The sequence below is a fragment of the Rhipicephalus microplus genome, chromosome X (assembly GCF_043290135.1).
Source record: "Rhipicephalus microplus isolate Deutch F79 chromosome X, USDA_Rmic, whole genome shotgun sequence".
NCBI lineage: Eukaryota > Metazoa > Arthropoda > Arachnida > Ixodida > Ixodidae > Rhipicephalus > Rhipicephalus microplus.
Window position 1 is genome coordinate 165,535,766 of NC_134710.1, and position 27,184 is coordinate 165,562,949.

At 40.0% G+C, this 27,184-nt stretch overlaps 1 protein-coding gene across 1 annotated transcript in view; it reads left to right on the forward strand.

The window, feature by feature from the left end:
- Positions 1-27,184, forward strand: part of Glg1 (Golgi apparatus protein 1) — a 120,813-nt gene that overhangs the window by 67,449 nt on the left and 26,180 nt on the right. The window contains exons 12-18 of the mRNA XM_037428514.2: positions 5,212-5,361; positions 6,694-6,813; positions 6,929-7,017; positions 15,476-15,590; positions 18,569-18,661; positions 22,623-22,775; positions 25,307-25,525. Coding sequence (XP_037284411.2) covers positions 5,212-5,361; positions 6,694-6,813; positions 6,929-7,017; positions 15,476-15,590; positions 18,569-18,661; positions 22,623-22,775; positions 25,307-25,525 — 939 coding nt within the window. The remainder of the gene's footprint in view (positions 1-5,211; positions 5,362-6,693; positions 6,814-6,928; positions 7,018-15,475; positions 15,591-18,568; positions 18,662-22,622; positions 22,776-25,306; positions 25,526-27,184) is intronic.

Here is a 27,184-nt window from a genome sequence, read left to right on the forward strand (position 1 = left end):
GTGATGACTAAAGCACTGTCTCACTTGTTATTGTTTTTTTTTATTAGCAGGCTGGCTGACCTCCCTGCCTTCTAATAAATCATCTCTCTCTTATTATTAAGTAAAATGTTTTATGTTTTACAAGTGACAATTCAAAAGTACTATTTCTGTCTGCTTATTCTGGGGTTGTAAAATATGTTGGAGATGTAAAAATAACCATGTACGTAAATCAAATTGGAGGGAAACAACGCGAAAGACGAGAGACAAGGCAAGGAAGGACACATACAGTGCTCTTGTACATGTCGTTTGTCTGGGTCTCTCGCCTTTTGCGCGCCACGCCGCGGTGGTCTAGTGGCTAAGATACTCGACTGCTGACCCACAGGTCGCGGGATTGCATCCTGGTTGCGGGGGCTGTATTTTCGACGGAGGCGAAAATGCTGTAGGCCCGTGTGCTCAGATTTGGGTGCATGTTAAAGAACTTCAGGTGGTCAAAATTTCTGGAGTCCTCCACTACGGCGTCTCTCATAATCATATGGTGGTTTTGGGACGTTAAACCCCACATATCAATCGTCTTTCACGCTGTTTGCCACCAATATGTCGTACCAACATGCCCAACCAACCACTTATATGCAAGCCGAAATAATGCTGACCTTAAAAATACTGGCAAAACAAACATTTTAGTTAACACTTGTTTACATTTCATTTGTTGATGACTATATATGCCTTATGCTCCAGAGCGGAACTGTGGAGTGATGAGGGACTATATTCTGTAGCCCTTTCTACGAAGCATGGCTGTGTGCTTAGACAATAGATATGAAGCACATGTAAGTGCTGCATGCCAAGATTACTTGGTTCTTAATGTTGCTAGGTTGTGGAGGTGGGAGTAAGTCGTGTGTCCACTGATAAGCCTCAACAGTGGTCTATGGAGAAATATTGGGATGGTGTTTTTTGGACAACGCTCTCCAATCATGTGGAATGGCGACAGTCAAGGCGGAGCACGGACCCCCGGCATGAGCGGTATTCATTCAAACGTGAGCCAGAGACAATGACCCTCTAGAAAGTTCTGGACAGGACTACCCATTACAAATTTCCTTAAGCTTCACTACAATATGAAGACAGTGCGTGTCATTCTATCCACAATACTCTGTGAGCACAATGTAGTGGCCAGATAGCTGTCATGCTATTAGTGGTGCTTAAGGGGAGTTGCGAGTCGAAAAACACTTTTAAAGATGATAGTCTTTCTGGGGATACTTTGACGCAGAAATTTTGGTCTGTCTGTCTGTGTGCGTCTTTCCTGCTTCTTTCGGTCACCCGATTCAGTATAAAGGCGAAATTTCAACGCCCTCCTCAATAACCGCCAACTTGATCTGGTTTCTGCGTTCATATGTGCTGATATTGTCAATCAAAATCAAATATTACTTATTGTTTGGCGGAACATCTGTACGGGGTCATTAGGTAGTGTGTTACTTTATTTCTAAAATGCATAGATACGCAATTCTAAAGAATGCAGTGCTTATTACAGGCAGCTGGCAATGCGATGCTGTGACTTGAAAAACGAGTGTTTCCTATGGTTCACTAAAACTACATGGTGCTGCTGCCTACCAGTGACTTTGCGTTCTATAAAAACTTCCTTTCTTCAGATTACTGCTAGATGGCGTCCATATCTCAGGCATCCCCTACTCGCCGATTTAGTCGCGCAGAATGTCAAATGTTTTATTCTTTCCCCAGGCAGAAGACTATCGTCTTTCTATGACCTTTGCCAGCAAAGCACTCAGATTCGCCGCCAATTTTTTTTTCCAAAGTTACATATTTTTCGTTATTTGCTTTTACAAGTATAGTTTCTCTACTTTCAGAAAGAAAAAATGGATAATGCAATTAAACTCAAAGTAGGTTAAAATTGCTTTTAACGAGCACAAGGTGACTACTAAAACTAAAAGGAGCTAATTGTCTAGAGTCCACTGAAAATTGTCACCTGTTTACTTGTTATTGCACATCGGAGTTCACTAAAGTAAAGTCACATTCTGAAACAACCATGATTGCCAATCGTGTATGATAGAAAAAACCGTCTCAACATATCTTTTCCGCATAGATGAGCTTTCACTTACAACTTTAAAATGTGTTTTTCTGAAGAATCATTTTTGGGCAACTTCTTGAGTTTAGACATAATGATTTCGATATCTTTGATAGTCCGATTGGGATGAAATCTTGCTCATTTATTCCTCAATATGTGAAGGGTGCAGGTATCTCATTTAAAACTTTATATCACCTGTATAATTATTGCAAACCCAAAGTGAACAGTTACTATGGGCAGAGGATTATAAGCATTCTCTCACTACAATTTTAAAATTGTAATGAGAGAATCTCGTTAAAGTGTCTTTACTAACTTTCTTGATAGTGATTTGAATTCTACAGTTAATGTAGATGACTGTGAGCCATTAATAGTACTTTAATAGGTTAAATACCAAGCTTTTTGAACTTCACTGAAAAACTACTGGACAGATCTTTGATTCTCCTCTGCTATCTGTTTTAGTGGATGATTTTAACATTAATCTGTTACTAGATAACCCCTGCTTTGTAGGCTTAAATGAATTAATCGAAGCTTATGGTGGTATGAATGTAATTAACACACCAGCCAGAATAATAACTAGAATAACTGCTACATCTGAAACAACGTTAGACTTGTGTATCAGAAGCTCCGATTCTGCTGATTTTAAAGTAGCTGCAATTACTATTTACATTAGCGACCATTTTATAATATACTGCTTCTTAACTGGAAATTGTGCAGTCCAAAGTAAGGATGAAGTACTTCTCAGGAGTTACTCCTACCATAATATGAAACTATTTAAGAACCTCATCACTGGAGTTGACTGGGGCCCTATCATTGATGAAACTGATCCTAATAAGTCTTGCAACACTTTTATGGAATACCGCATTTACTCGCGTAATGAGCTCACTCATATAATAAATGCACCCGCATTTTCATTCATCAAAATTGGGATTTTTTCCTCCGCGTAATAAACACACCCCCTACATTCATCTGCTGCAGTTCCGCTAATCGACACCTGGTGCCTCCTCACCTGTTGGATCTCTTCCGTTTTTGATTACTTTGCCAATCCTCCTTGACCACCTCAGCTCCCCCCCCCCCCCCCCCCCTTAGCCTGTTGCCATGTGCGTGCATGCCATATTCCTTTTCTTTCTATCTGTAATAAACACATCCCCTACATTCATCCGCTGCAGTCGCCCTAACCAACACCTGGCGCCTCCTCAGATGTTGGCTCTCTTCCGTTTTTTATTAACTTTCCGACCACCCTCAACCATCTCGGCTCGCTCGCCCCTTTCGCCCGTTTCCGTGGGCCTATTGATTTTTTTCTATCTGTGCGCGGCACGTCTCAGGTCTTATCTGTGCGCCACATAGTGGTGCGAGTGTAGAGACATCCCAGCTGATAAGCACACAGGGAGCGAAGGCCACCAAACTGCCCGCGCGCACCAACCAATCGATGCCTGTCCCTTCCTGTGACCCCCCCCTTTCTTTTTTAGCCTACTTCTTTTTCCTTTACTAAAACTAACGCTTCATTCCTTGTTCCCTGTGAGTGCATGCTTTTGGCCCCTCGAGATCACAGCAGATATCACAGCAGATACCCCTGTTGCGGTTACAGGACTGCAAGAAAAGATAGTCGCAAAGCGTTTTTATGGTGTGTGCAGGTGGCCCAGAGACAGCTTGCAGAAGGTACCACCATCAACCACCGAAGATGAGTAAAGTGCTACAAAGAAGCTGTTTCTAAACAGTGAACGCGTATGTAAATTGCGATAGGCTAAGCGACCTAACTTTTTTTTGCATTACCGCATTTTTTCCTTCTCCCAAAAAAGTTTTCATAAAATTTACCCCATGTAATAAATACACCCGCCAACTTTGCTTCAGTTTTTCGAGAAAAAAAGTGCGTTCATTACGCGAGTAAATACGGTACTTGACCTCCATATATGAGAAGCGCTTTCCTCTTAAAAGCCGCAAAAAGAAGATATATTATGAGAAGCACTTTCCTCTCAAGAGCCACAAAAAAAGATACAAATATTCGAAAGCCATGGGTGACAGTCGAATTATACAACAAAATTAAATTAAGAAACAATCTATTTCAAATGTTTTCCCTAGAGATGCAAACAATCTATATAATTATAAAAAATTCCACTATAATCTGAACAAAGATTTGAAGATAGCTAAAACAGAATGCTATATTAGTAAATTTACTTCTCATCCAGGAGATGCATGCCTCCTGTGGGATACAATAAATGAGCGGGTTAATAAGAAAGACAAACACCATATGAATTACGTAAGAGCTTAATATATAAACATAGATCGCGCGCGAACCATGGTGACCAACGGTTAAGCTTGCATATACCAGACATTCTAAATCAATACCCAGCCATACTTCATTTATTGCAGTATGGAACATTATTTAAATCATTAAAAAAATGAGAGAACTCCTAACACAATAAAGCGATGATTCCTTTGATTCTTGAAATCTTGTAACTGTATATGTCTTGTATTTGTGAACTCCTTGTTCATAATGGCCTGTGATTGTTTATATATGTTTATAACATTACTGTAGATGACATGCTTGACCTAATTTCTCTTTCTGCTAGAATTTTTTCTCAATACATTTTTACTGGTTTCACCTGTTGGACATAAGCATGCCCAGTCATGTCATTTCTTTTTCGTATTAATTCACCTTGAGAGCACTCACCGTTAGTACTATTCCCAGCATTCTAGTGAGTGTTGATTATATTTTTGTGCAGTTCACTCGCAATAGCGATGAGAAACTTTTGACTATTTTTTTTTAAGTTTATTATGAGTACACGCTCGTGCTACTGATACCACTCTCAGACAGCTGTGTTTATATCCTTGTGCATTGAAATCATAATTTTCTTTAATCTTGTGTCCATTGTAGGTGAATATGTACCAGTGCATATTGTATTACAAATGCTTGTTGGTGTTTTTATGTTTAGCTGCCAAGGTGGCATGATTTAGTCAGGCGTTTACTTGGCCTTTAGTCGTGTCCCCTATGGCAAATTGTAACAATTTTGCCTTAAATAAATAAATAAGTTAATAAAGTACATCAACTTTTTCTTTTTAGTGGTATTAGTAAAGCAAAGTTCAGTTGTAAGCATCAGTTTCACTTTTATTGTTTGTGATAAGTAGTTTAAGTATGACTCATTTGGCTATATCATGTGCCACAGGAAATGCAGTGCCTCCAGGACAATCTGGAAAAACTGAGCCGGGATTGTCGGGCAGCAGTGGCCAACTACACTGAGGAGGAAGCTGAACACCTGGAACTTAACTACCCACTCTACCACAGCTGTCAGTCTGTGCTCAAAGACCTGTGCAGTGTAAGGGCCTAGAGTCAAAGAAAGTGGTGCCACACAGCTAAGCCTCCATTTAAAGCACCAGTAAACAGTCCCAAACAAGTTCACTCATTCATACAAAACACCCCAAGTTTTCTGCTAGAGGGCCTTAATTAGCAAATATGGAAAGCAGTGCACTGTCATCTTTAATTTATGCCAAAAGTAGCTTTGTTGCAACCAGCACTGGCCTTATTGGTAGACTTGCGGTACTACAAATACAGTTTAGGTTTGTGTTTTATTGCATTGGGTAGGTAATTCTGAACCATTCTTTTTAAAGGCATGTGTTAGAATTAGGTAACACAGTCAACTCTCATTAATTCGAACTCGAGGGGACCTCTGAATTTTGTTTGAATTATCAAGAAGTTTGAATTATCTGAAGTTCTCAGATGGATAACCAGGGACATTTAAAAATTTTTTAAGTGTCTAAGTCCTAACTGCATGCAGTGAACATGAAGCAGAGGTGTAAAGTCCATAAGTTTATTGGCCATTTACTGTTGATCAGACCTTTTAAAGAAATCATGAATTTCTAACTGCTTTATTTCTATAGGTATGTGCCTTCAGCACAAAGCTCTTTATACCAGTTGAGAAGCATCACGGTTTACCATGCGTGTACTTCATTTCAAACATTTGTTTACTTGGAAATCCTTTTTCCTTGAAGGCCTCAGGTGCTTATTTTTCATTTTTGGACTGTTAGGATTATATAAGCACACACATTTTTAAGTAGTAATTGGAAAGCAGATGACATTTTCTGTTATGGACCCGAAAAAAGTATGAATTAGCCAAATGATAGAGTTTTTAATTAAGAGGCTTTTAATATATTGAAATAATAGAGGGCCAACCAAAAAATTGAATTTTGTTTGGATTAACCGAAAGTATGAATTATTGCGAGTCTACTGTACAGTATTTACTTTTCATGCATTACTTTTTCACTCTATCTTTCCAGGGTAGACTGAAAGCAGACATTTTTGGTGTATGTTAAGTGCATTCACTGTGTCTTAGCTAAGATAGAAACTACACTCATTGGGATCACGATTGAGGTTACGTTATAAAGGTAAAACTCAGGATCAAAGTAACTAATTTTGTCCTTTAGAATTGTATGGACACCAGGTGAGGCCTCATGGATGAGCTAAACAGAAAATTCGATACATGGAGGGGAATAGCATCTACTGTATTGAGTACAGATGTTGTGGTCTACATATGAACATGTGTTTTGTGTTCTGCTGATCAAAGGAACTTTTTCTTGTTCTCATTTATGAATCAATAGGGTTTGAACAATATTTTTCAGATTATTCAGTTTAGTTTTGTTCATTATTACAGGACCTACTTTCTAAGGATGTTGACCAGGGAGACCTCCTGGGCTGCCTGGTTCAACACAAGAATGACTTTCGCATGAAAGAGGACCAACGCTGTAGGGCTGCTCTCGAGCATTTCCAGCTGGTGAATAGGCTTTGTATTGCCTGTTTGCACGTGATTGCTTGATCATTCATTTGATTTTATAAAAGACACATATGCATGCTTTTGTAATGCACGCTTTCATTTGGTATTTTTAAAGATTTCATTGAAAGACTACAAGTTCAGCTATGCCTTTAAGGAAGCCTGCCGGAAGGATGCTCAGGCATTCTGTGGAAACTCAAAGTCTGGGTAAGCTTTTCCAGTGACAACCACTGTATACTGTCTTAACTGTGCTACTGAAAATGTAGCAAAGAATAATCTTCGATCTGTGCATGAAAGTCTTTTTTCATTTCTTGCTTCATGCAGGTTATAAGACATAAGCAGGACAAGGCATTATAAAATGTCACTTGCCTTCTACAAACTAAAAATGTAGTGCAACCTTTTTGGTGCTCTTAGGGAAACACCTTTAACTTGTTCCCTGCTCTGTGGTAACATGACTGTTTTTGTAGTTTTTTATTTGTCTTGGGAAAACATATGACATGTATAATATTATGCAATCACTAGGTGAAAAAAATTTTATGCAGTGCATGAAAAGAATGCAGAATGTTTGTGTTTTTCAGATGCCATAGTCTTCGTAATGAGTTCTATGGGAACCACAACATTTTATTTGCCAGAATCTAGTGCAAAGAACAAAATCAAGTAGTTTGATATTACCGTAACATAAAAAACCTGAGGTAATAAAAGTATAGAATGTTTCAACCTTGAATAGTCATTATCTACTAGGAATTCTAGTACAAATCAACAATTTGCCTTGAACAATATTTTCTGTACAGAAAGTTTGTTGAAAGCCCTATAGTTAATTGTGGCTCATAAGAATGCAGTTCTTTGATGTCAAGCAGATGGATATGGACTAAGTCTTGCTATGCGTTGTTTTTTGCTTTGTTTTGCTGCTATTTCGTTTTTTGAAATACTGGCATGTATGCATGCTAGCTGGCGGGTGCTGATTGACTTAGGATAATAGAAGAGCCCAAACATATCACATTTTATGGCATGAGTGCTTCATTTGGTATGCTGTGCTTGCTGACAGATGTTCATTGCACCATTACCTCTACTTTCTGCATTCGGCATATTGTGTGTTGTGCTGTTGTTGCGAGTGCAGGATTTGCAATATGCAAAAATAAGTTTTTAGATTAAGGTAGTAAAAAAAAAAGCTTCCAGCTGGATTTTTTACAACTTTCAATAGCAACATAGTACCTAACTTAATCATATCAGTTGTTGATTGGTTGGTTGATTGAAAATTAGAGGTCAGTTTTTTTCGGCTATGAATTTTCAAGGACCCTTCTGAGACAAAGAAGGGTGGTGTGGCGGATGAAATACATGGCTTTTATTTAATTAACCCTTGAAGGGTCGAATTTTTCTGCGAAATGTAGTCTGAAAATGTGTACTTTTCTTTTATTAGGCTGAAATAAATTCTTCAGATGATTCTATTTAATGAAAAAATTGTCAGAATTTTTTTTGGCATAAATGCCTAGTGATAAAAAGAAAAGCAATTTTGTTATGTACACATAGTAAATTCATAGCAATATCAAACATAATCCTAAAAAAAACACTTCTACGATTTTTTATAAATAAAAATTTGTATATAATTTATAAAAAAGACCTTGTTTTGCAGAAATTATTTAGTCAGAGTATATTTTTAATCTTGAACTCACCCGGCTTTTGGAACATATTTGCAGAAATTCTGATGGTGTCGGTGTTGTTATCTCTGGTTGTGAGTGAAAAAACATAATCTTCTCCGTGACCAAAAAATCAAGAAAGCTACTTGTATATAAAACCGTTGAACCCCTTCATGAAAGGCATGTTCTAGGCAGCAATTCCTGTCTTTTATATAAGATGTCTCTTATAAGCAGGGTACCATGTATGCATTTTCTTACCAAATCTTATTTTACTGTAGGCACATTGATGTCTCTTATACCCATTTGTCTCTTATATCAATGGCTCTTATTAAGGGGTTCGACTGTAATAACAAACTTCAGTACAGGTGAGAATCGAACCCAGGCAGTCTATGTGGCAATCATGTGTTCTGTCGCAAAGACACATCAATGGTCGTAACTGATTCGAAAAAAAACAAAAGCAATAAAATGTAATGTAGTAGAAGTTTTCATTAATATTGTGTCTAACGAAAAAAAAAAAACGAGGTCTTATGTTTACACTTCTTTCCTTTGTGTAGTAGAAAGAATCTCCTCAACGCACAAAATATTACGTGATAGAAGCGTAGAATTGCGCCAGGCACCAAAACATGAGAAATATGCTATGAGTGGGTGTTAGAAAGGCCCACCCATCGCAGAGCACTCAAATATATATTCGCATGTTGCCTTACGCATTCACAGTGAGCCCCTCTCTGATTTGCAAGAGGAAAAGTTATGGTGTATTTGGCACTTAGCAATTGTACTTGCAATTGTGCAATGGCCATTGTTGCAGGGTTCCCTGATGGCACGGCTGAGGCATGCACCGAGACCGACACTAGGCTAATAATTGAGAAGGTGATTCGCACAGAGCCCGACTATGCTATCACGTTTTATTCTACTCTTGAAGGAGAAGCTCAAGTGTCCAAGTTGTGTAATTGTTGTGTTTGTAACTGTTGTGTAATTTTTGTCACACACAATATATGTAATACCCAGCGATGGCACCTCCGCCATATGCTGCCGCAAGTAATAATAATAATGGAATGAAATGATAATTTTTATTTTTACGACAATATGAACTATTAGGTAACATGCAAGGCTAGACACGAAAATAAGCAGGTTGCGGAGTCGTCATTGCGAACCAACGCAAGGCAAGTTGGCACTCCATACTGCAGATAAATCTGCTCCTCCTCGCTACACATCATGCACGACAAACACGTTTTCGTTAAAAAAACTACGCAGTGCTAAGAACGATCCAAGTCATGACGTGTGCTACAGTGCATCATTCGCGGTAGCCGCTCGCACGTCGCTGCCATCGATCAGAACATGCGCCCACCGCGTGAAAAAATCTGACTACAGTGCCAATAGTTCTCGCGACCGCCATGCAGCCCACCTCTTTGGCGGAGCTTTGAAACCGAGTTCATTCTAGTAACGTTGGGCTCCACAGCATCATGCAGCTTAAGCTATGGCTGGCAACAGATTGGCGTGCATCGGATTGCTGCATTTTCAGCTTCGAAGGTACAGCAGCTGCGCCGTGATGTGTTCGAGGGTCCAAAAAAACCAAAATGACGGCGTTGATAGTGACCACGACCCATAGAGTGTCCTAAAATTCACTAGAGGGGACTCTTAACGCTGTGATTGTTCAGCTACCTTGGGAACGTAGGTAGTACATGGATTTGCTTAGTCTTTGTACTTGTAAGAGGCGAATCGCACTTGTGGCTTCGTTTATTGTGTTTGGGTTTTTTCTTTTTCGAAGGAAAGAACAAACCCTTTTGAACTTTGTGACTGTATTTGAAATGGTAAGCCTAAAAGATTAAAGGGATACTGAACAAAAAAATGGAAAAACTGATTAAACTTTGGAATTTCGCTCAGAAGATGCCACTGTTCTGATAAACAGTTTATTTCCCATAATTTTCAATAGTTGGTTGTATTTCTGATGGATTGTGAGCGCGCGGCGGCTGCTCGCGAGCGCGAGCAGTGACGTCAAACTCACCGAGGTGCATGCAAGATGCACGTGCTCTTGTCCTCCTCTTCCTTTTCTCCAGCTGTCCTTTCACTCCATTCTTTCCCTTCCACGAAAGCACTGGCGCTTTGCCCCAGCTAAAAGCATTGTTCGCTGCTGTGACTGTTCATACCGGTTCTGAGAACCGAAGTGGAAGATGAGGGAGTCGAGAGACGCGAGTGATGGCTGGCATTGTTGGCTTTCCAGTTTCCGGTGAGTTTGTCACCCAACGTCACATCCTCTAGTTTACGGCGCTGCCGCTAGACGCGACAGTTTGTGAAAAACGCATTAAATTCATAGTTTCTGCTTGGAATGAAGGTTGCCGCTATCGATTTTAGGATCCCATCTATCGATTTGGCTGAAAATATTGGGGTCAAATATTCTGTTCAGTATTACTTTAAGGTTGTGAAGTTCAACTGCTGAACATTCGTTCATTTTTTTTTTTCGTGACAAAACAGCTTCAAGCCACACGAATACACACGGAGCCAGAAGTACAAAGATTAGAAAAATTCGTGTACTACCCATCATTCCCATGCTCGCTGAAGCGCCATGCGTTGCAGCTCCCACAGACACTAGCGCCAGAGTTCCCTTCAGTGGATATATAAGAAACTCTATGCGATGACCTACTGTACTTCTGACCTGCCTAGCTGGCGGCGTTCAACGGAGCTGCCTGCTCCGGCTCTCGTTCCGAACTTCGCTGCTAAGGGGGTGCTTAAGTTACCTCAGCTGAGCGCCGGTGGCTGCATGGCAATGCATGGGTTGTCGTCTGTTCGAGAAGAGTTTCATCGTGCATTGTGTTTAAATGTGATGTGTATCTTAAATTGTTTTATTTAATTTGACACTGAGAATCTTCTTTCGCATTTTAGTTGACATTTTAGTGCATTATTTTTCAAGTAGAACCGCAAATCAGATACGAACACATGTATCAGCGTGCAAAACTAGAAAGGATGATGACAGACAGTTTTTGTAAAAAGTGCTGATTCCCAAATGTTTATTCAACTTATAATACCAGGTATATCTGTATACAATGGTAGACATGTTACCGTTGGTGTACACTAAGCTGGCCTGCAGTTACTGTGTGGTTGCAAGAATGGGCAAAGACTGTGACATTTGACAGTGATCGTGTCTTCGTCCAGCGTGCATGGAAAACAACCACATACAAATACAGTAATTTGCAGATAAATACCTTTGTCCCAAATGACGAATGTAAATTGCAGGTACATTAAGATCAATGAAAGACACTCTTCAACTGCTTTGAAATGAAACAGAACTTACAATCACTTATTCAACTCTTATTAGAAGCACATCCTGTGGTGTAAACGGATAAAAAAAATCCTTTATGTCTGTTGAAAAGGCCGACTCATTTGCATTTTTATGCTACCAAATACTCAACCTGCACAGTATCTTTAAGTAAGAATCAGGTTTTCATTCCTAAAGACAGTTAGCTTATCTTGCAGAATCAGAACTGGAGATATATTGCCAGTCTGCCAGATACCTTCCTCTGGAATATAATAACAAAAAGGCCGCATACAACTTAATGGGTCTTTGCAAAGAAAAATTGCATCTACTGAAATTCCTTGACAATTAACTGATTGCATTTCTGAGCGTTTTAACAGTTTCGTAACTGGTTCATAAGAGCCTCTAAACCGTGCCCAGAGGTCGAGATTTGATTGTGGAGTTGCTCGTGCAAGAACCTAATACAAATTAATTCATGCTTGTGCAAATTTTTCGAAATGATACAGGATAGGTTCTCTCTTGTTTCGGCATTTTATGATACGAGAAAGGTTATCGCTCGTTTTGTTCTTCTATTGCTTCTCTATGTTCTGTTAATCAACTCATTTCTCTTCCTGGCCAAGTGCGCCGCCTCGCCGTACGAGGAGCAAAGGTGGCGAACTCGCGTACCTCTCATATTTAGGCGAACACCACATGATGGAAATTTTCAGAGCCCCACAACGTTCCTTGTAATAATGTTGTGGTTTTGGGACATAAAACCTCAACGATCATCATAATCAGTGTGCGTGCCTGCTTGCAACTAGGTTTCTTTTGTGGATGACTCGAGTAGATGACAAAAAAAGAAGTGCGACGGCGCATGTTGAGGCCGTGACCAGCCGGTGCAGATGGGGTAAGATGCAGTGCCACCAGGTTCATAGCGGCAGGTGCCTGTATTAGAATGGGCGTGCTGAAGCTCCGCTTGCTGGGCAGGCCAGAGGTGCAGCAGGTTGTGATAGTGACTTTGAGCCTGCGGTTAGTGGTAAAAAGTCCAGAAAATTGGGTGGCAAGCGTTATAAACATCTGGAATTTCAGACTTTTCAATACATTGACTCTGTGGGCAACTTGACAGTGCCACAGATGAGTCCGGAAAATCAGGTATGTCCGTAATTTCGGTCATCCAAGAAATTGGGTGTGAACTCTAGATAATGTGCTGTTTTGATGTCTTTGGTGTTCTTTTGATACTTCAAATATCTCTTTTGTTCATTGGTCATTTATGAGCAGCATTGCCTGGGCCTAGTTATCTATTCATTAAAATTGCCTGTTTCATTGCAATCAATGCAGTATCATGCGAAGTTCCTATATTTATCATTTTTTATACTGCATTTACTGTTCATTTCACTAGGATGTTGAACACAGACTGTTCCTGAGAGGAGGTACATGAATTTTAGCAAAACAGGAAAGTTTCTAGTTTTGAAAGAAGTACTTACAGTGTTTGTAGACTCATTCATAGCTGAGTTTCCGCACTTTGGGACTTTGCGGAAAGGTCATAAGTATTAATTGAGTACCACTTGCACCTGTGATTTAAGCATTTCGCTTGGCGGCAAGGCCCACCTAAAGTTCACATTACTTCATAGAAGCATCATAACTACATTCATGCTGCGGAAAGGCAGCACTAGATCGAAAGTTTCTTTCAAAAGAGCTGCGAAGACTGTGTGATCCGTGCAGAATGCCTATTCATGGGATTTATTGTGGAAGGCCGCTCACCGTAGTGACGTGGGACTGTTGTTTTAAAAAATGTCCCCGAAGTTCGAGGATTCGGAGCGGTATGGGTGCAGACGTAGGAAAACAACTGCTATCTTCGAGGAAATTGCTACAGATACCAAAAACACAATAGCGGAGGCTCTGAAACCCCGTGTTTTTGCGGTCTCAGTGGGCGGAAGCAACAAAGACGGGTTGCACATGTCTGTTTCAGAAATTTTGGATATGCAACCCCCCCCCCCCCCCTGCTGAGGTCTCCCAAATTTTCATGTTGCTAGGTTGGTAGGTATGAAGTTTGGTTTGAAGAAAAGAAAAGAGGGAGCAAATTAAGTCACGGTGCTTTGTATATTTGTGTGTGTGTGTGTGTATATATATATATATATATATATATATATATATATATATCGTGAATTTTTGATGCACCTATTCAAGATTGTTGTATTAATTCCAGATCTGAACTGAATAGAAACCTTTTATCTTTTTGGAGCAGTAGGTCTGAGTGTATGCATCATTGCATCTTCAGGTTATATAGAATATCGAGCTTTGTAGATCTACTTGAGTTGCTTTTTGTACAGCGTGGGGTCATTATTGTTGAGCCAAGAGCACATTTATGTGGAAGTGTGGACTTTTGGAACATCTTGTTGGTCCTCACTTGTAACTATGTGGATAGCGCAGTTGCATATCTCAAGATCAAAACTGTTGTGGGGCTTTCAAGAGGCTTTTAAAGGGACACTAAGGAGGAAAATTATTTTTCATGTATTAGTAAAGTACAATTTTGCAATTCCGAAAACTGTGACACGATGCTTAGTGAGTGAGAAAGCGCGTGAAAAGGAAATACGGGTGGCGACGCCACCTTGAGATTCCCACACCAAGCACCATGACGTAAAAAAATTTGAAGCTGTCTACAGGGTCCTACGTAGCTTCCAAGTGATAAAAGTGGAGTACATTTTAGTCTGTGGGTGCCATAGACTTTGCATGCGTAGTTTAAAGGGACCCTGAAACACTTTTTTAAGTAACCATGGAATGGATTCACTAAAAAAGCTTATTGCCTCATGAATTTAATGCCGCAAAAGTAATAAGAATCCATCCAGTACAAGCGGAGTTCCGAATATTTGTCGCACACTGCAATCGCATTCTCACTTCTCTCATCCCGACGAAAGCACTGGAAGCTAAGCACGGAGTGATGGTAGGGGCTAAGAAAATCACATGCACTTCGTGACCTTGAGTGCTTTTTATTTATTTTTTTATTCAAATACGCGGCTTTTTCAGTGTGATTGCGGCCGCACGCATAGACAAGTCTTGGCCTACCGCGATGATCCCTGTAACGACCGAGTGCGCCATGTTCAAATCAACCAATGACTGATAGAAGGCCTTCTGGGAGTGATTTTTGAAACAAGAGAAAGCAATCGATACAAGAGAAAGCAGTCTGTAGCTGACTTTGATAACTTGTTGTGAATTTCAGGTCGCGTGCTGCGCCATAATATATTTGGCTCGCGTGTTCTGGGGAGCTCTACTACCGATCAGCAGTGTTTTTTTTTACCATGCTCAAAAAGTTTTGCAGGACCCCTTAAAAAATTTTATTGAGGCAAAGCAATGAAAATACTGAAAGTTTATTTTGAAATTTCTTGCGTCACGCATAGAGATTCGGGTGCGAAATTCGAAATTAAACTTCAACCTTGATTTTCTCCTCTAATAATGAACCTATGATAATAAAACATATAGTGTTACAGTTCTCAGAGGGGAGTTTGCCAATCTAAACCAAGTCATTGTTCCTCTTTAGTATCCTCTTGATGAATGCATGGCTGTCTATTGAACCTTTTGCTATTGAACTTTTTGATTAAATGTTCCGGGCACTATTTCAAAAGTTCTAATTCTCTGGCCTTATATGTAGTTCCTGTAGATCTTGTGCAAACTGCAAGCTCAGTGTTGATACTTTTTATTTTTTGTTCTATAGTTTATTCGCCCCTTTAAAGTCACAAATATTTCATTGTGCAGCTGTAAACTCTTTTAAGTGCAAAGTAATGGGTTGTGGCTGCTTTATTCAATGCAGTGCTGATGTTGTGAGCTGTCTTAGCAAGTTGGTGCTGGATGATGTCACTGATGAGAAGACACCGCGAGTCTCTTCACGTTGCAGGCAGCAGCTGCGAGTCGAACTTTTCCAAAGGGTTAGTAGTTCTATTGAGGTGTTGTGTGTCCTGGGAATCACAAGCTTCCTGCAACCATCAAGAGAGTTCAGATATTTTGTTGTTTACAGTTTAGTCTATTGCACTGCTTAGTCTATAAGGATGTATGTGTGGCACCATAAATTCAGCAATTCTGATTACTACAGCTTTTTCTGCATGTGGTAGGTTCATCAGTATCATTATCACTAGGAGTGTGTGAATTTTCTAAATATTGAATGTTTTTCTAATAGTGTTTACTATTTGATTCGCATTGGAATTTTTACTGTTTGAACTATTCGAACTTCTTGAAGACAAATACAGTGAATGTCCGATTGGCAGTGGCTCTGTCAGATTTTCAATATGCTTCACGCTATTGCATTCTAGTTATTGCGGCGAAGCTGCCTTATAGGCTCTACTATGGTTGCGAATGTATTGACTCAAGAAAAAAAAACGCTGGTTCTAACATGGAGTTGATTGATGTGGCAGACGTGAGTGCTCAATAATGCTATTTTGAACCTGTAGTTTGGGCAGAAAGTCCAAAAAATCAGACGTCGAAGATTTTTGCATTGAAACTTAAGATGTTGAAATTTCAGATGTTCTTATATATTGGCTTCTACGAGGCAGATTCAGAAATGTGTACTTAAAGGGAGCACACCTTTGTCCTTCAAGTCGGTTGGTCTTCCATAGAAGATCAAACAGGAGAAGGGGCTGAGGAAATAGCATATTTCACTTCACGTGTAAGGTGTTGGCTACACTTTGGTTGCACTGAATCATGCTCGTAAATACAACTCTGCTTCTCTATATTGCCTGAATCTTGGTGAGACAACAATGAACTATTCTGATCAGACAACTGAGACACATAGGAGTGAATCTCCTGCGCTGTGAAACAATGCCAACTACCCCGTGCAGCATTAATAAAGGTTCTTTATGACTATGTATTAGTATCTAGTTTGGTGGCATAGCATTATTAAATCGAGTAAATGTGTTTGCTAAATGTCGTGTTATAGGAAAGTAATACTCGGTGCATTTACAGGTTTTTGTAGGACAGCAGTCTTTTACTTAATTCATCGCATTAATTAGAGTGAGCAATAACTGTATGTACTTGAACATAACACTTTTGTTTCATAAAAATTGTTAGTATTACTTTTTAAAGAAGAGTTACTACAGAGCATGTATATTATACGTTACTGTGGTCAGGATTTATTAACAATTCCACCCATGGCAAAGGCCTGTGAAATTTTGCAAAGACTATGAGAAGTTGTTAGAATATATATATATATATATATATATATATATATATATATATATATATATATATATATATATATATATATATAGTACGTTGTGTCATCTTGGTCCGAAGTTCATGTTAAAGAACTTTTCAAATAAGATACGGAGCCTTCCATTATGGCAGGTTTCTTTAAACATAGAGAATGCATCAGACACAAAGGACCAGTTAATTATCAAACATTACTGCCCACAAAACAGCACCACAGTTTTGTCCATGGAGCATGACATCATTTACTTGACCATATAACATAGGCCTAGGTTGTATCGAAAGCGCAAAGTCACTAGAGCAGCTTTTTTCAGTAGTGAAAAAACAAATGCTTGGAATATGAAAACATCTTGCTTTTCCATGTATTAGCTAAACCATTGCAGAAATACTTGATTTTATTACAAATATGAACAGCATTGTGGGTTAACGTGGTGCAGCATGGCATCAAGTGTTAGTGCTGATGTTGGGTGCAAGCTGCTCTGGGAAAAAAAATGCAAGTGCATGGGTAAACATGTTCTTGATGGCGTTTGTCCTCTCCATTTTCTGGCATTGTTTCTAGTGTCTTCTTTGATACAGAGAACCACTGTTGCAATATATTGGTCATTGAGGGTGAGTTATCTGCTGTAAAATCATGAACAAGCCCATTCTTTTAGCAAGTCTTAAGTACTTGCGTAAGGAGGGGTAGTGCGCAGTTTCCAAGTGGCACTGAAATTCAAGTAGGCTACACCAAAGTATTCTTAAAAAAAAAAAAGGAGAGGGGGGGTGCATGTGTACGATTTCGGAAGTCTTTGCAATGTAATTCACGATTTGGCGCATTACGACTGCTCACAAATACAGGAAGTGCAATGGCAATGTGATCAAACCACAAGAAGCATGGCATGGAAGCACTCTACAATTATTCAATGCAACAGCTCTAAGCAACACAGACCTTGGAGGCCTTGCTTTGCTGATTACATTGTCATAAGTACCATTGTTTAGATCTCAAAGGCTATGTTTAAGCTCGCAAGACCCTGAAAAAAATCATTGTGGGTGTTTGGCATAAAGTTCAAGATGTGATTGTCTTGTAAGCAAAATATCCACTTTTAACGAATTACAGGTGCAGGAGCTTAGACGTCAGGCTGCTAAGCAGGATTGGATGGGATTCAGACAGGCTAGTGATGCAAGGACCCATTGCATGATTGGGATTGAAGCAAGGAGTGGAGGAGATGGGGGGAGAGCTCTTCCTGAACATGAAAATTTGAAATTAGCTGTGAAATTAGAGGAAATTGCACGTTACACTAACTTTATTGAGAAATGTTCCTACAAAGGTGCTGCAGTAAAACTGCTCTGTGCTCGCATCAAGATTTTTCAGTTTGAAATGATAAATTGCTTTCTGTTAATTTTTATTGTCATTCCTTGCACTAGTATGAAGTATGTCCTAATGCTTATATGTAATTCTTATGTATTACAGAGAAATGGTTTTTCATCACATCTTTCATCAAAATCTAATATAGAAATTTCATATATTTTTCTCTTGTCTCAAATGTTTGTCTCTCGTATTGTCCATGACAAGCCATAGAAACGGAGCCATTAGGTACAAATTGTTGCCGAGTGACAACTGAAGTAGACTCTACTATGTATGTCATCATATCAACTTGTGGCAACTTTAGGGTCTCAACAATAAATAATAAAGTGTGCTAAGCTTTGTGCTTTTTATTCATTTCAGGAAGAAAATATCAAGCTAGATCCAAAACTGGATGCTGCTTGTGCTTCTGACCAACGTAGTCTGTGCAGCAATGTTCACCCTGGTGAAGGCGCTGTGAGTTCTAAATGTTGGCTATGCTATTCATCATCATTATCATCATCAGCCTGACTGCACCTACTGCAGGGCAAAGGTCTCTCCCATGATCTGCTAATGAACCCAGTCCTGTGCTTTTTGCTGCCTCGTTATACCACCAAACTTCTTGATCTTATCTGCCCACCTTATTTTTTGTCTCCCTCTCCAGGGGCCCAATGATTGCGCCAATTTGATACAATTTCCCATTTTTACGTCATGCAGTGCCAAAAACATGAAATTTGTCGAAATTGCGCCACGCTGCGCCAAAGTGCCCGACCTGCTTCAAAATTTTTTTCAGTTGCGCTAATTTTCATGAAAAATGGAGACTACGTTTGCCACCTATAGTTTGCATCATCGATCAACACAGGGATTCAGGCCTGCAGACTAACCCTAAAGCACAGTGTAAGATGTATACTAATTAGCCCAGGACACACGCGAAGGGCAATCGCCCAGCCACGTGCTCATAGGTCCGCTGACTGCTGTGGCTATGTATCGACAGGACGATGCAAGTTAAGACAAAAATGCATTGCAGTTGCCGGCAACACGCAGGAAATGTGAATTTTCTAGTCAGTAAACGTGGCTGTGGCATGTTAGGATCTAAAACTGAAAGCGTATGCCGCTGTTGCTACGCGCGAACTTGACAGGCTGTGAACGCCGGCGTCCCTGACGGCCACGTTAGTTGCCATAGCAACGGCATATGTGATAGATATACGGTGCCGTCACCGGGTGAATGGGCACGGTGACAGTACTGCGCTTTATCTGGTCAAACGTGCCTGGTAGGCGAGACGAGAAGTTGTGCTCTAAACCTAACCCTATCGTGATTAGGGGGGGGGGGGGGAGCGAGGGGGCTATAGTGGTTCGAAAATTTCTTGGCTTTGTTCAAACCCAAGCAGAATGCCACTCAAGTTACCTTTGCCGCACTACACTGATGGCCTGCGCAAAAGTGTTTTGAGATTTGGAAGGGGCTGTCAGCACTAGTCACGAACTACAGCACAGTTTGTTCAGTTACTGATGCGTGTGTATGCCGCATAGTTATTAGTACTAGTATGATTGCTGAGTTTTTACAGGCAATCGTTTGTAGTACTGTGTAGCATTCCTGCAGCCCTAAAAAATCAAACAAAACTGTGTGTCAGTTTTTTTTTTTTTTTTTTCACCCACCCTACTCCTCAGTTTTACGAGTCTCTTGAATTTCAAGGTCGCCAGTTTGGCAGATCCACACTTGAAACTTGAATCCTCAAAGTAAAAGGATTTGTTAGGCATGGCAAATGTTAATGTGGACTTTATCATTGTTTGCTAAGTGAGGTATTTCAAAATATTACTATAATTGAAATAGTAGGGCTCATATTCACTCTGCATGGTTTAGGGGATGTTGAATGGTTTGTACATATTTTCTTTTCTAAATATAAGTCTTTTTTTTATACTACTGTAAATTTGGTCTTTCATGATAAAAAATGAATAGTTTTTCCCCTGTAACCTGCTCCAAATTTGCATTTTAGTGCTTCTTAAGTAACATTTTGCTGCTCCAAACCAATTTTCGGCTGTTTCACCCCTGCCTCTCATACATTTGCCTTCTCTTGGAATCTAGCCGCTTATCCTTAATGATTAGCAGTTATCCTGCCTACGTGCTACATGCCCAGCCCATGTACATTTCTTCTTAGTTCAAACTATGATACTCCGGACCCACTCTGCTCTCTTTGTGTCTCTTGAGGTTACACGTTGGCTTGTGCGACTATTCGGACAAACATTGAAGTATTCAAATTTGCTTTGATTCGAATTCAAATTATAAGTAATTTCGAAGTATTTGAAACAAACAAATAAATGTATATTAGTCCGCATGTAACCCCCTCCAAAGGTGGTTTCACTGCAGTGAAGAAATGCTAAGCCATGAAAACATCTATTTTTAATGTATGCTAGGTTGTGTGTGACTCCTTTGTAAAGGTTGTTTTACTGTAGTAAAGAAGTGCTAAACCATGAAAACACCTGTCCAGGGGAAATATACACTGCCGCAAAGTACCGCAAAGTACCACTTCAAGGTTAAATGAACATATCACCCTCATCGATTCATCACTTCTTAAGTTCATATTCTTGCTATACCGGCTTATATGCTCTAAGTATAGTAAATTTTGAAACGTAACGTATTTTGCAAGTTATCACTTGCCTAATACTGTAAGTCCAGTCCTGCTACCATTAAAAGTAATTTCTACTTCCTTTGAAACAAAAAGAATGGCATTTGTACAGGCCTTGTTTCAACTTAAAAAAAACTATGCAGGTTAGTTGGGTCACGACAAATATGTTCATTTGGATCATTTTGTGTGATATATCACTTCAAATTCGGTTCGTAATTATGCAAACCAAATCACTATTTGCTTCGAATTCCTTCAAACCTCAAATTCACTATTTGCACGAGCCTAGTTACACCTATCATTTTCTTTTTCATCGCTTGCTGCGTCATCCTCAATTTGAGTTGAACCCTCTTTGTAAGCCTCCAGGTTTCTGCTCCATACCGGTAAGATGCAGCTGCTATGTACCTTCCTCTTAAGGGATAGTGGTAGACTACGGGTCATGATTTGAAAATGCTTGCCAAATGCACTCCACCCCATCCTTGTTCTTCTAGGTATTTTGCTCCCATAGTTCGGCTCCACGGTTACTACCTGTCCTAAGTATACATATTCCTTTTACAACTTCCAGTGTCTCGCCACCTATCGCAAAGTGCTGTGCTCTGCAGAGACCTTTGCAGATTACTTTAGTTTTCTTGATAATAATTTTCACATGTATTTTTCTGCTTTCCTTATCTAGTTTAGTAATCATGAGCTCTAATTTGTTCCCTGAGTTACTCGTCAATGCAATGTCATCAGTGAATCGCAGTTTACCAAGATGCTCTCCACTAATTCTTATCCCCGACTCTTTTTAATCTAGGACTCTGAAAAGCTCTTGTAAACACTCGGTGAATACCATTGGAGAGATGGTGTGTCCCTGCCTGACACCCTTCATTATTGGGATTCTGTCGCTTTTTTTGTGGAGGACTATGGTGGCTGTGGATTCGCTATAGATTCCTTCTAGTATGTTTATACATGCATGCTAGTCAAGAAAGACTTTATTAATAAATTAACTTAGACGCATTCGCCCTGCCGTGGTGGTCTAGTGGCTAAGGTACTCGGCTGCTGACCCGCAAGTCACGGGATCGAATCCCGGCTTGGGCAGCTGCATTTTCGATGGAGGCGAAAATGCTGTAGGCCTGTGTACTCAGATTTGGGTCACGTTAAAGAACCCCAGGTGGTAGAAATTTCCGGAGCCCTTGACTACGGCATCTCTCATAATCGTGTGGTGGTTTTAGGACGTTAAACCCCACATATCAATCAACTAGATGCATTTTCAGGCATCAATATGATTGAAGTGCTTATTTGTCCCTTATTATATATGCTGAATACATGCATTGCTGAGCGTGGCAATAACGATGCTCTGGTGCTGTGAAGCTGGTAGTTCCGTTTTAGCTGTGCTACAAATGTAACACTCTTGGTGGCAATTTACCAAGACCTGAGAATATGCATTGTGAACTTCTTTTTGCAAGAGCTTTTATCTCGCCAACCGATAATTTTTTATTAGGTATACAAATTGGGTGCAAAACTATCGTGTAGTACAATTACATGGCTAGCATTATTTTGATACATCACTTTGCTGTAGTGGCTTGGCAACAGTGGCATTCTGGCTAGTGCAAAGTCATGGATTTGTTTTTGTGCATCAGTGCTTGTGTTTTTAATGTGCAGTACATGGTACTGCTGTTGTTTTAAGATTGTAAGTGTATTTAAGGTGTTCTAATGGTAAAAATAAAATTTAATGACATCCGCAAGAGCACTTGCATTGCCTAAGTATTACTTTGGTATGTTAAATCCTACCACTCTGTCTTCTACAAAAATTTGTCTGTTTTTGTTTACCTCTTTCTCAGATGCTTGAATGCCTGAAGGAACATAAGAATAAGCTCACCCGAGAATGCCACATTGCAATATTCCAGCGAGAACGTTTGGAAGCAGAAAGTGTTGGCTTGGACTACAGCCTCACATTGGCATGCAAATCAGCACTGCGCCAATTCTGTCCAGAGGTATGGCACATTTGTACATAATTGCACATATTTAGTTTCTTGAACTAAAGCATACTATGTAAATCTTAAAAAACTACTTTAGTAGACATTATCAACCTCCAAGAGTTCAATGAAATATCTTCACTGTATAGCTGTTTTTTTGCTGTGGGGATCGAGGTGCCATCTTGAGCCTCATCCCTCAGTTCTTACATTGTGAGAGCAATTTGCTGCTTGATCTCTCGAAATTGCCAGGAAGGAGCAGCACAGTTTGTGCACAAAAGCAGCAGTTCCCAGAAATTGAGCTGTATAGTCTTGATGTGCCCATGCACAAGGCAATTTTTGATGATTAGCAGAAGTGTTACCGTATTTACTCAATTCTACCGCGCCCTCGATCCAGCCAAAACACTTCATGATTTTCGTCACACTGTCCATTATTAAATTCTTTATTTTACTAGAAAGAATGAGCCAATGGTCGCACCATGTCATGCTGACGCCATGAGGAGCAGGCGACATGCTGCCTACGTGTCACTTCTGTGTTGCAGTGAAGAAGTCTTGTTTTTTGCAGGTGTGCATTTCAGTTGATTATGACAAGTTTTGTTTTACCGGTGGCAGCAGCGAGGCCCAGCATTCCCCTTCGTTTGCAGCGAAATTGTAGCCTGATATTGCTGGAAAACATAACGCTTGGAGCGGCAAACTAGCCAGCTCAGCAAACGACCAGCCCTGATTACTTTGAATATTTTCAAGTTTCTTGCATCCAACTTTTGCAGCAAAAGCTGTTATACCACAACTCGGGTCTCGCGCAGCACCGTAGTTGTCTGCCGCCGCCGGTGTCCGTAATCACATCACGTGAAATTTGGAAAAAAAATTTAGTACCAATGACACAGTGCGGCTTTAACCCGGGTCCGCTGGGTGCCAGCCCCGTATTCTACCACTGAGCCACGTCGGTTCTTGGCACTTGTTGGCAAACTTGCCTTAGCACTTTCCTGTCCGCAGGAAAATAAGGACTTTTTTGGTGGTCTAGTAAACAATTTTTTTTACTGCTACACCAAATGCTTTATAATATAATGTATAGATCAATTTGTAGCAGAAAGATTGTGCTTTCTAATGGTATTATTTTCAAACAAACATTTCTTCAAATTTTTTGTGGAAAAATATTTAATGAAAATATTTGTAAGAAAAACGAGAAAACTCCGTAAAACCATGGATGCTGCTTTGCACCAACGCACCCTAAAAAAATTTCCAAGTATACATTTTAAAGAATGCTATATACAACATTACTGCAAATACAAACTTTCTATCTGTACCAGTCAATTTTATACAAAAAAATGTTAGTAATAGTGGCTCTTACGAAGCGCCATGCGGCACTGCGGAGCGCAATGCCGACGTAAACACTCGGCCGTCTTCTCGCGCAAAACTCCACTTTTTTGTATGTTTCGTTAATTTGAATACCCGCTTAATTCAAATATTTCTCACGGTCCAAGTGACTTCAAATTAATGAGTTATTACTGTGCATCGTTTCTCATTCACGATACGTTGTTTCTAACTCAGTACAGTACAATTATTTTCACAAAGACATAATAAATACTTTCCAGAGAAAAACGGGTGCTTATTTTCAAGCTTTAAAAAAAAATATTCATTACATTCAGATGCCGAATCTGGAACAGAATGGCAGAGCAATGATACCCTGGTGAACTTTGTCCAGTTTACTTTGTCGAGACTTCCATCTCATGGTCACGAAAGTTATTTGTGCTAAGTTTTCATACAAAAAAAAGGAAGCAAGTTTTAATCAGATATAATCTCATATCACTTTGTTTTACATGCAGAAAACAAGTGTCTCGAATCGCAATAACGTGATCCAAGCGAAGCAGATCCGAAGCCTGTACTTCCTATTAGCCCCAGATTCCCCTCTAGGTATTACGGTATCAAACTCCATGGCCAGGAGTAAGTGGTGTACACAAGTAGCTCGCTGTTATTACGCTGGCGCATGCATGGCGCGTGTTTGAGTTGTTGAATGCAGCGTGCTGAGTAACAAGGGGTCACCAGTTCCAGTCCCCGTTCGGGTGCTTGGGAATTTTTCCTTCTGATTTGTTTTTATTTGTGCCTTTTTCTATATATATATCCTGCCACAGTGGTCTAGTGGTTATTGTGCTTGACTGCTGACCTGCAGGTCGCGGAATTGAATCCTGGCCGTGGCGGCTGCATTTTCAATGGAGGCGAAAATGCTTGAAGGCTGTGTTGTTTGACATCGGTGAACATTAAAAAACCCCAGATGGCCGAAAATTCAGTAGCCCTCCACTGCGGCGTCTCTCGTTGTCAATAATTATATATGTGTGTGTGTGTGTGTGGGTGCGTGCATATACATATTCGGGACATGACGAGCATGGCAATGGTGAAAATCAGCCGAGAGTGTCCATGTAATTGCTATCGCAATAAAAAACATGCCTGCCCTACCTCTATCAAATGGAAGTAAAGCAGATCTTACCCCCGCAAAGCTGCTACTGTCAGTCATCACATGTGCTGAAAGAAGTAAAGCAGCTTGGCTATTCTTGCAGGTTGAACATACCCGGGCCCTTCAATGCTTGGCAAACCATCGCAAAGAACCAACAATGGATGTTCGGTGCCGTACCATGGTGCAACGCCGTTTGGTGGAACAAAACACTGACTATAGGCTCAATGCCCAGTTGCAGCATGCCTGTCGCATGGACATTGCCAAGTTCTGCTCAGCCATTGTGCTTGACAAAGCAGCAGAAAGCACTGAGCTGCAGGGAAAGGTTGTTTTTGTTTATATACTTACTTACTTTAAAATACAAATGAAAGAAAGGGAAGAAGCTTTAAGAAAGGCAATTTTTCAGGTTTGTGTTGAGCCATTGAATACTAGCTTCAGGCCCTTATTTAAGGGGCAAAGCATCTTTGAGTCTCAGCTTGTTGGCCTGTCATGTTGTCATCACGGTCCCTCGTACACGGGTATGCGCCACAAATATTGGGTAAATCTCACTACTTGCTGCTTATCTGTACCATGCATATTATGAGTGGAAGGTTTGTCCTTACTGTCCAAACAATTATATTTGGCTTAGCTGTGGTTTCAGAATCCCCAATGAAATTGACTGAGGTACTCAAGTTTCTCATCTAAAACCAGAGACACAAATGTGAGTCCTTCAGTAAAGTAATTTGAAGCATATCTGCAAAGGTGATGGTGCTTTACTTGCCACCAGTCCACTAAAAGTGAAGAATGTGACAGTGCGCCCTACAAATAGCCGACGACGTTAATGGAGCTGAAACATGCTCGAGGGAACTGACGCTGGTCATGTAGGGAAAAAGAATAAGCAGAAAAAGAAGCACTTTCGGGTAAGCTGTATTTCAATACATTTCTTTGCCGGTGTTAGTGGACCTAAAACACTGTTCTCTAAATGCCCAGTTTCAGGCTTGCCATCACTAATGCCTCATGAAAGAAATTTCTCTCAGAACAATGTGCTGAATTACCTCGGTCAGGCCCTTCTTTTTCGGCTGTCTCTTTCTTTGTCTCCCACTGCCCATTAACAATGATTTCGCTTTGGAAAATACGGGTGCACACTACATGTTTCGCCCCTCCCCAGGATTCACGCTAGTGAAACTGCGAAATTCGTCCCTGCATGCTTTGCCTCTCTCCAGTTTTTCTTTCCTGAATTGGGGTGTGGGGGGTGCTCTTCATGCCATTGTCACTAATATGATGCATGTCCAGATAACCAAAAACAGCTGACTAATGGCTCCTGTACAGCTTTCTTTCTTTTTTTTTTCTGAAAGCATCTTCATGTCCAGTTTTTTCTTTATTTTTTTAATGTAGTTTTCTCAATCCTACTAATTTTTCTCATCATTCTGGCAGTCTAGCAGTAGCAGTATCTTTTATTTGTTTATAACAAGCATTGTGTAGAACTTAGGAAGTAGTTCACTACATGAGCCTTTTTTTAATTTAGTGAATATATTGCTTGCCTGCATACGGATTCTGCAATAAATCTTTAAAAAGTTATGATGCCTTGTGATTAATTAATATGCAGAACTTGTAGAGAAAACTTCATGGGGTTGCTCCAGAATAAGAATAGCACTGGTACATCCTCTGCAATAAGTGATGACAATGTGATGTGCATATTTGGATGAAAAAGAGCGCTTGAAACCACATGCACTTGTAAATAATTTAATTGTCATAGATTGACCACCACTGGGTTCATCTTACGCTAAGTAGTCGCAGAACTTGATGCTATCACTCGAGCATATTTGATTACCCACTTTTTCTCTGCCATTTATTTGTGACAGAGTTTTTGCTTAAGCTAATTAGTCAGACAAACTGGTATAGTTATTAAGGCATGAAAAAAATGGGGGGAGGAAGTGAGAAACATTGGCAGGGCATGTTCCTCTATTTCCATTTTTTCATGCCTTAATAATTATACCATAATTTC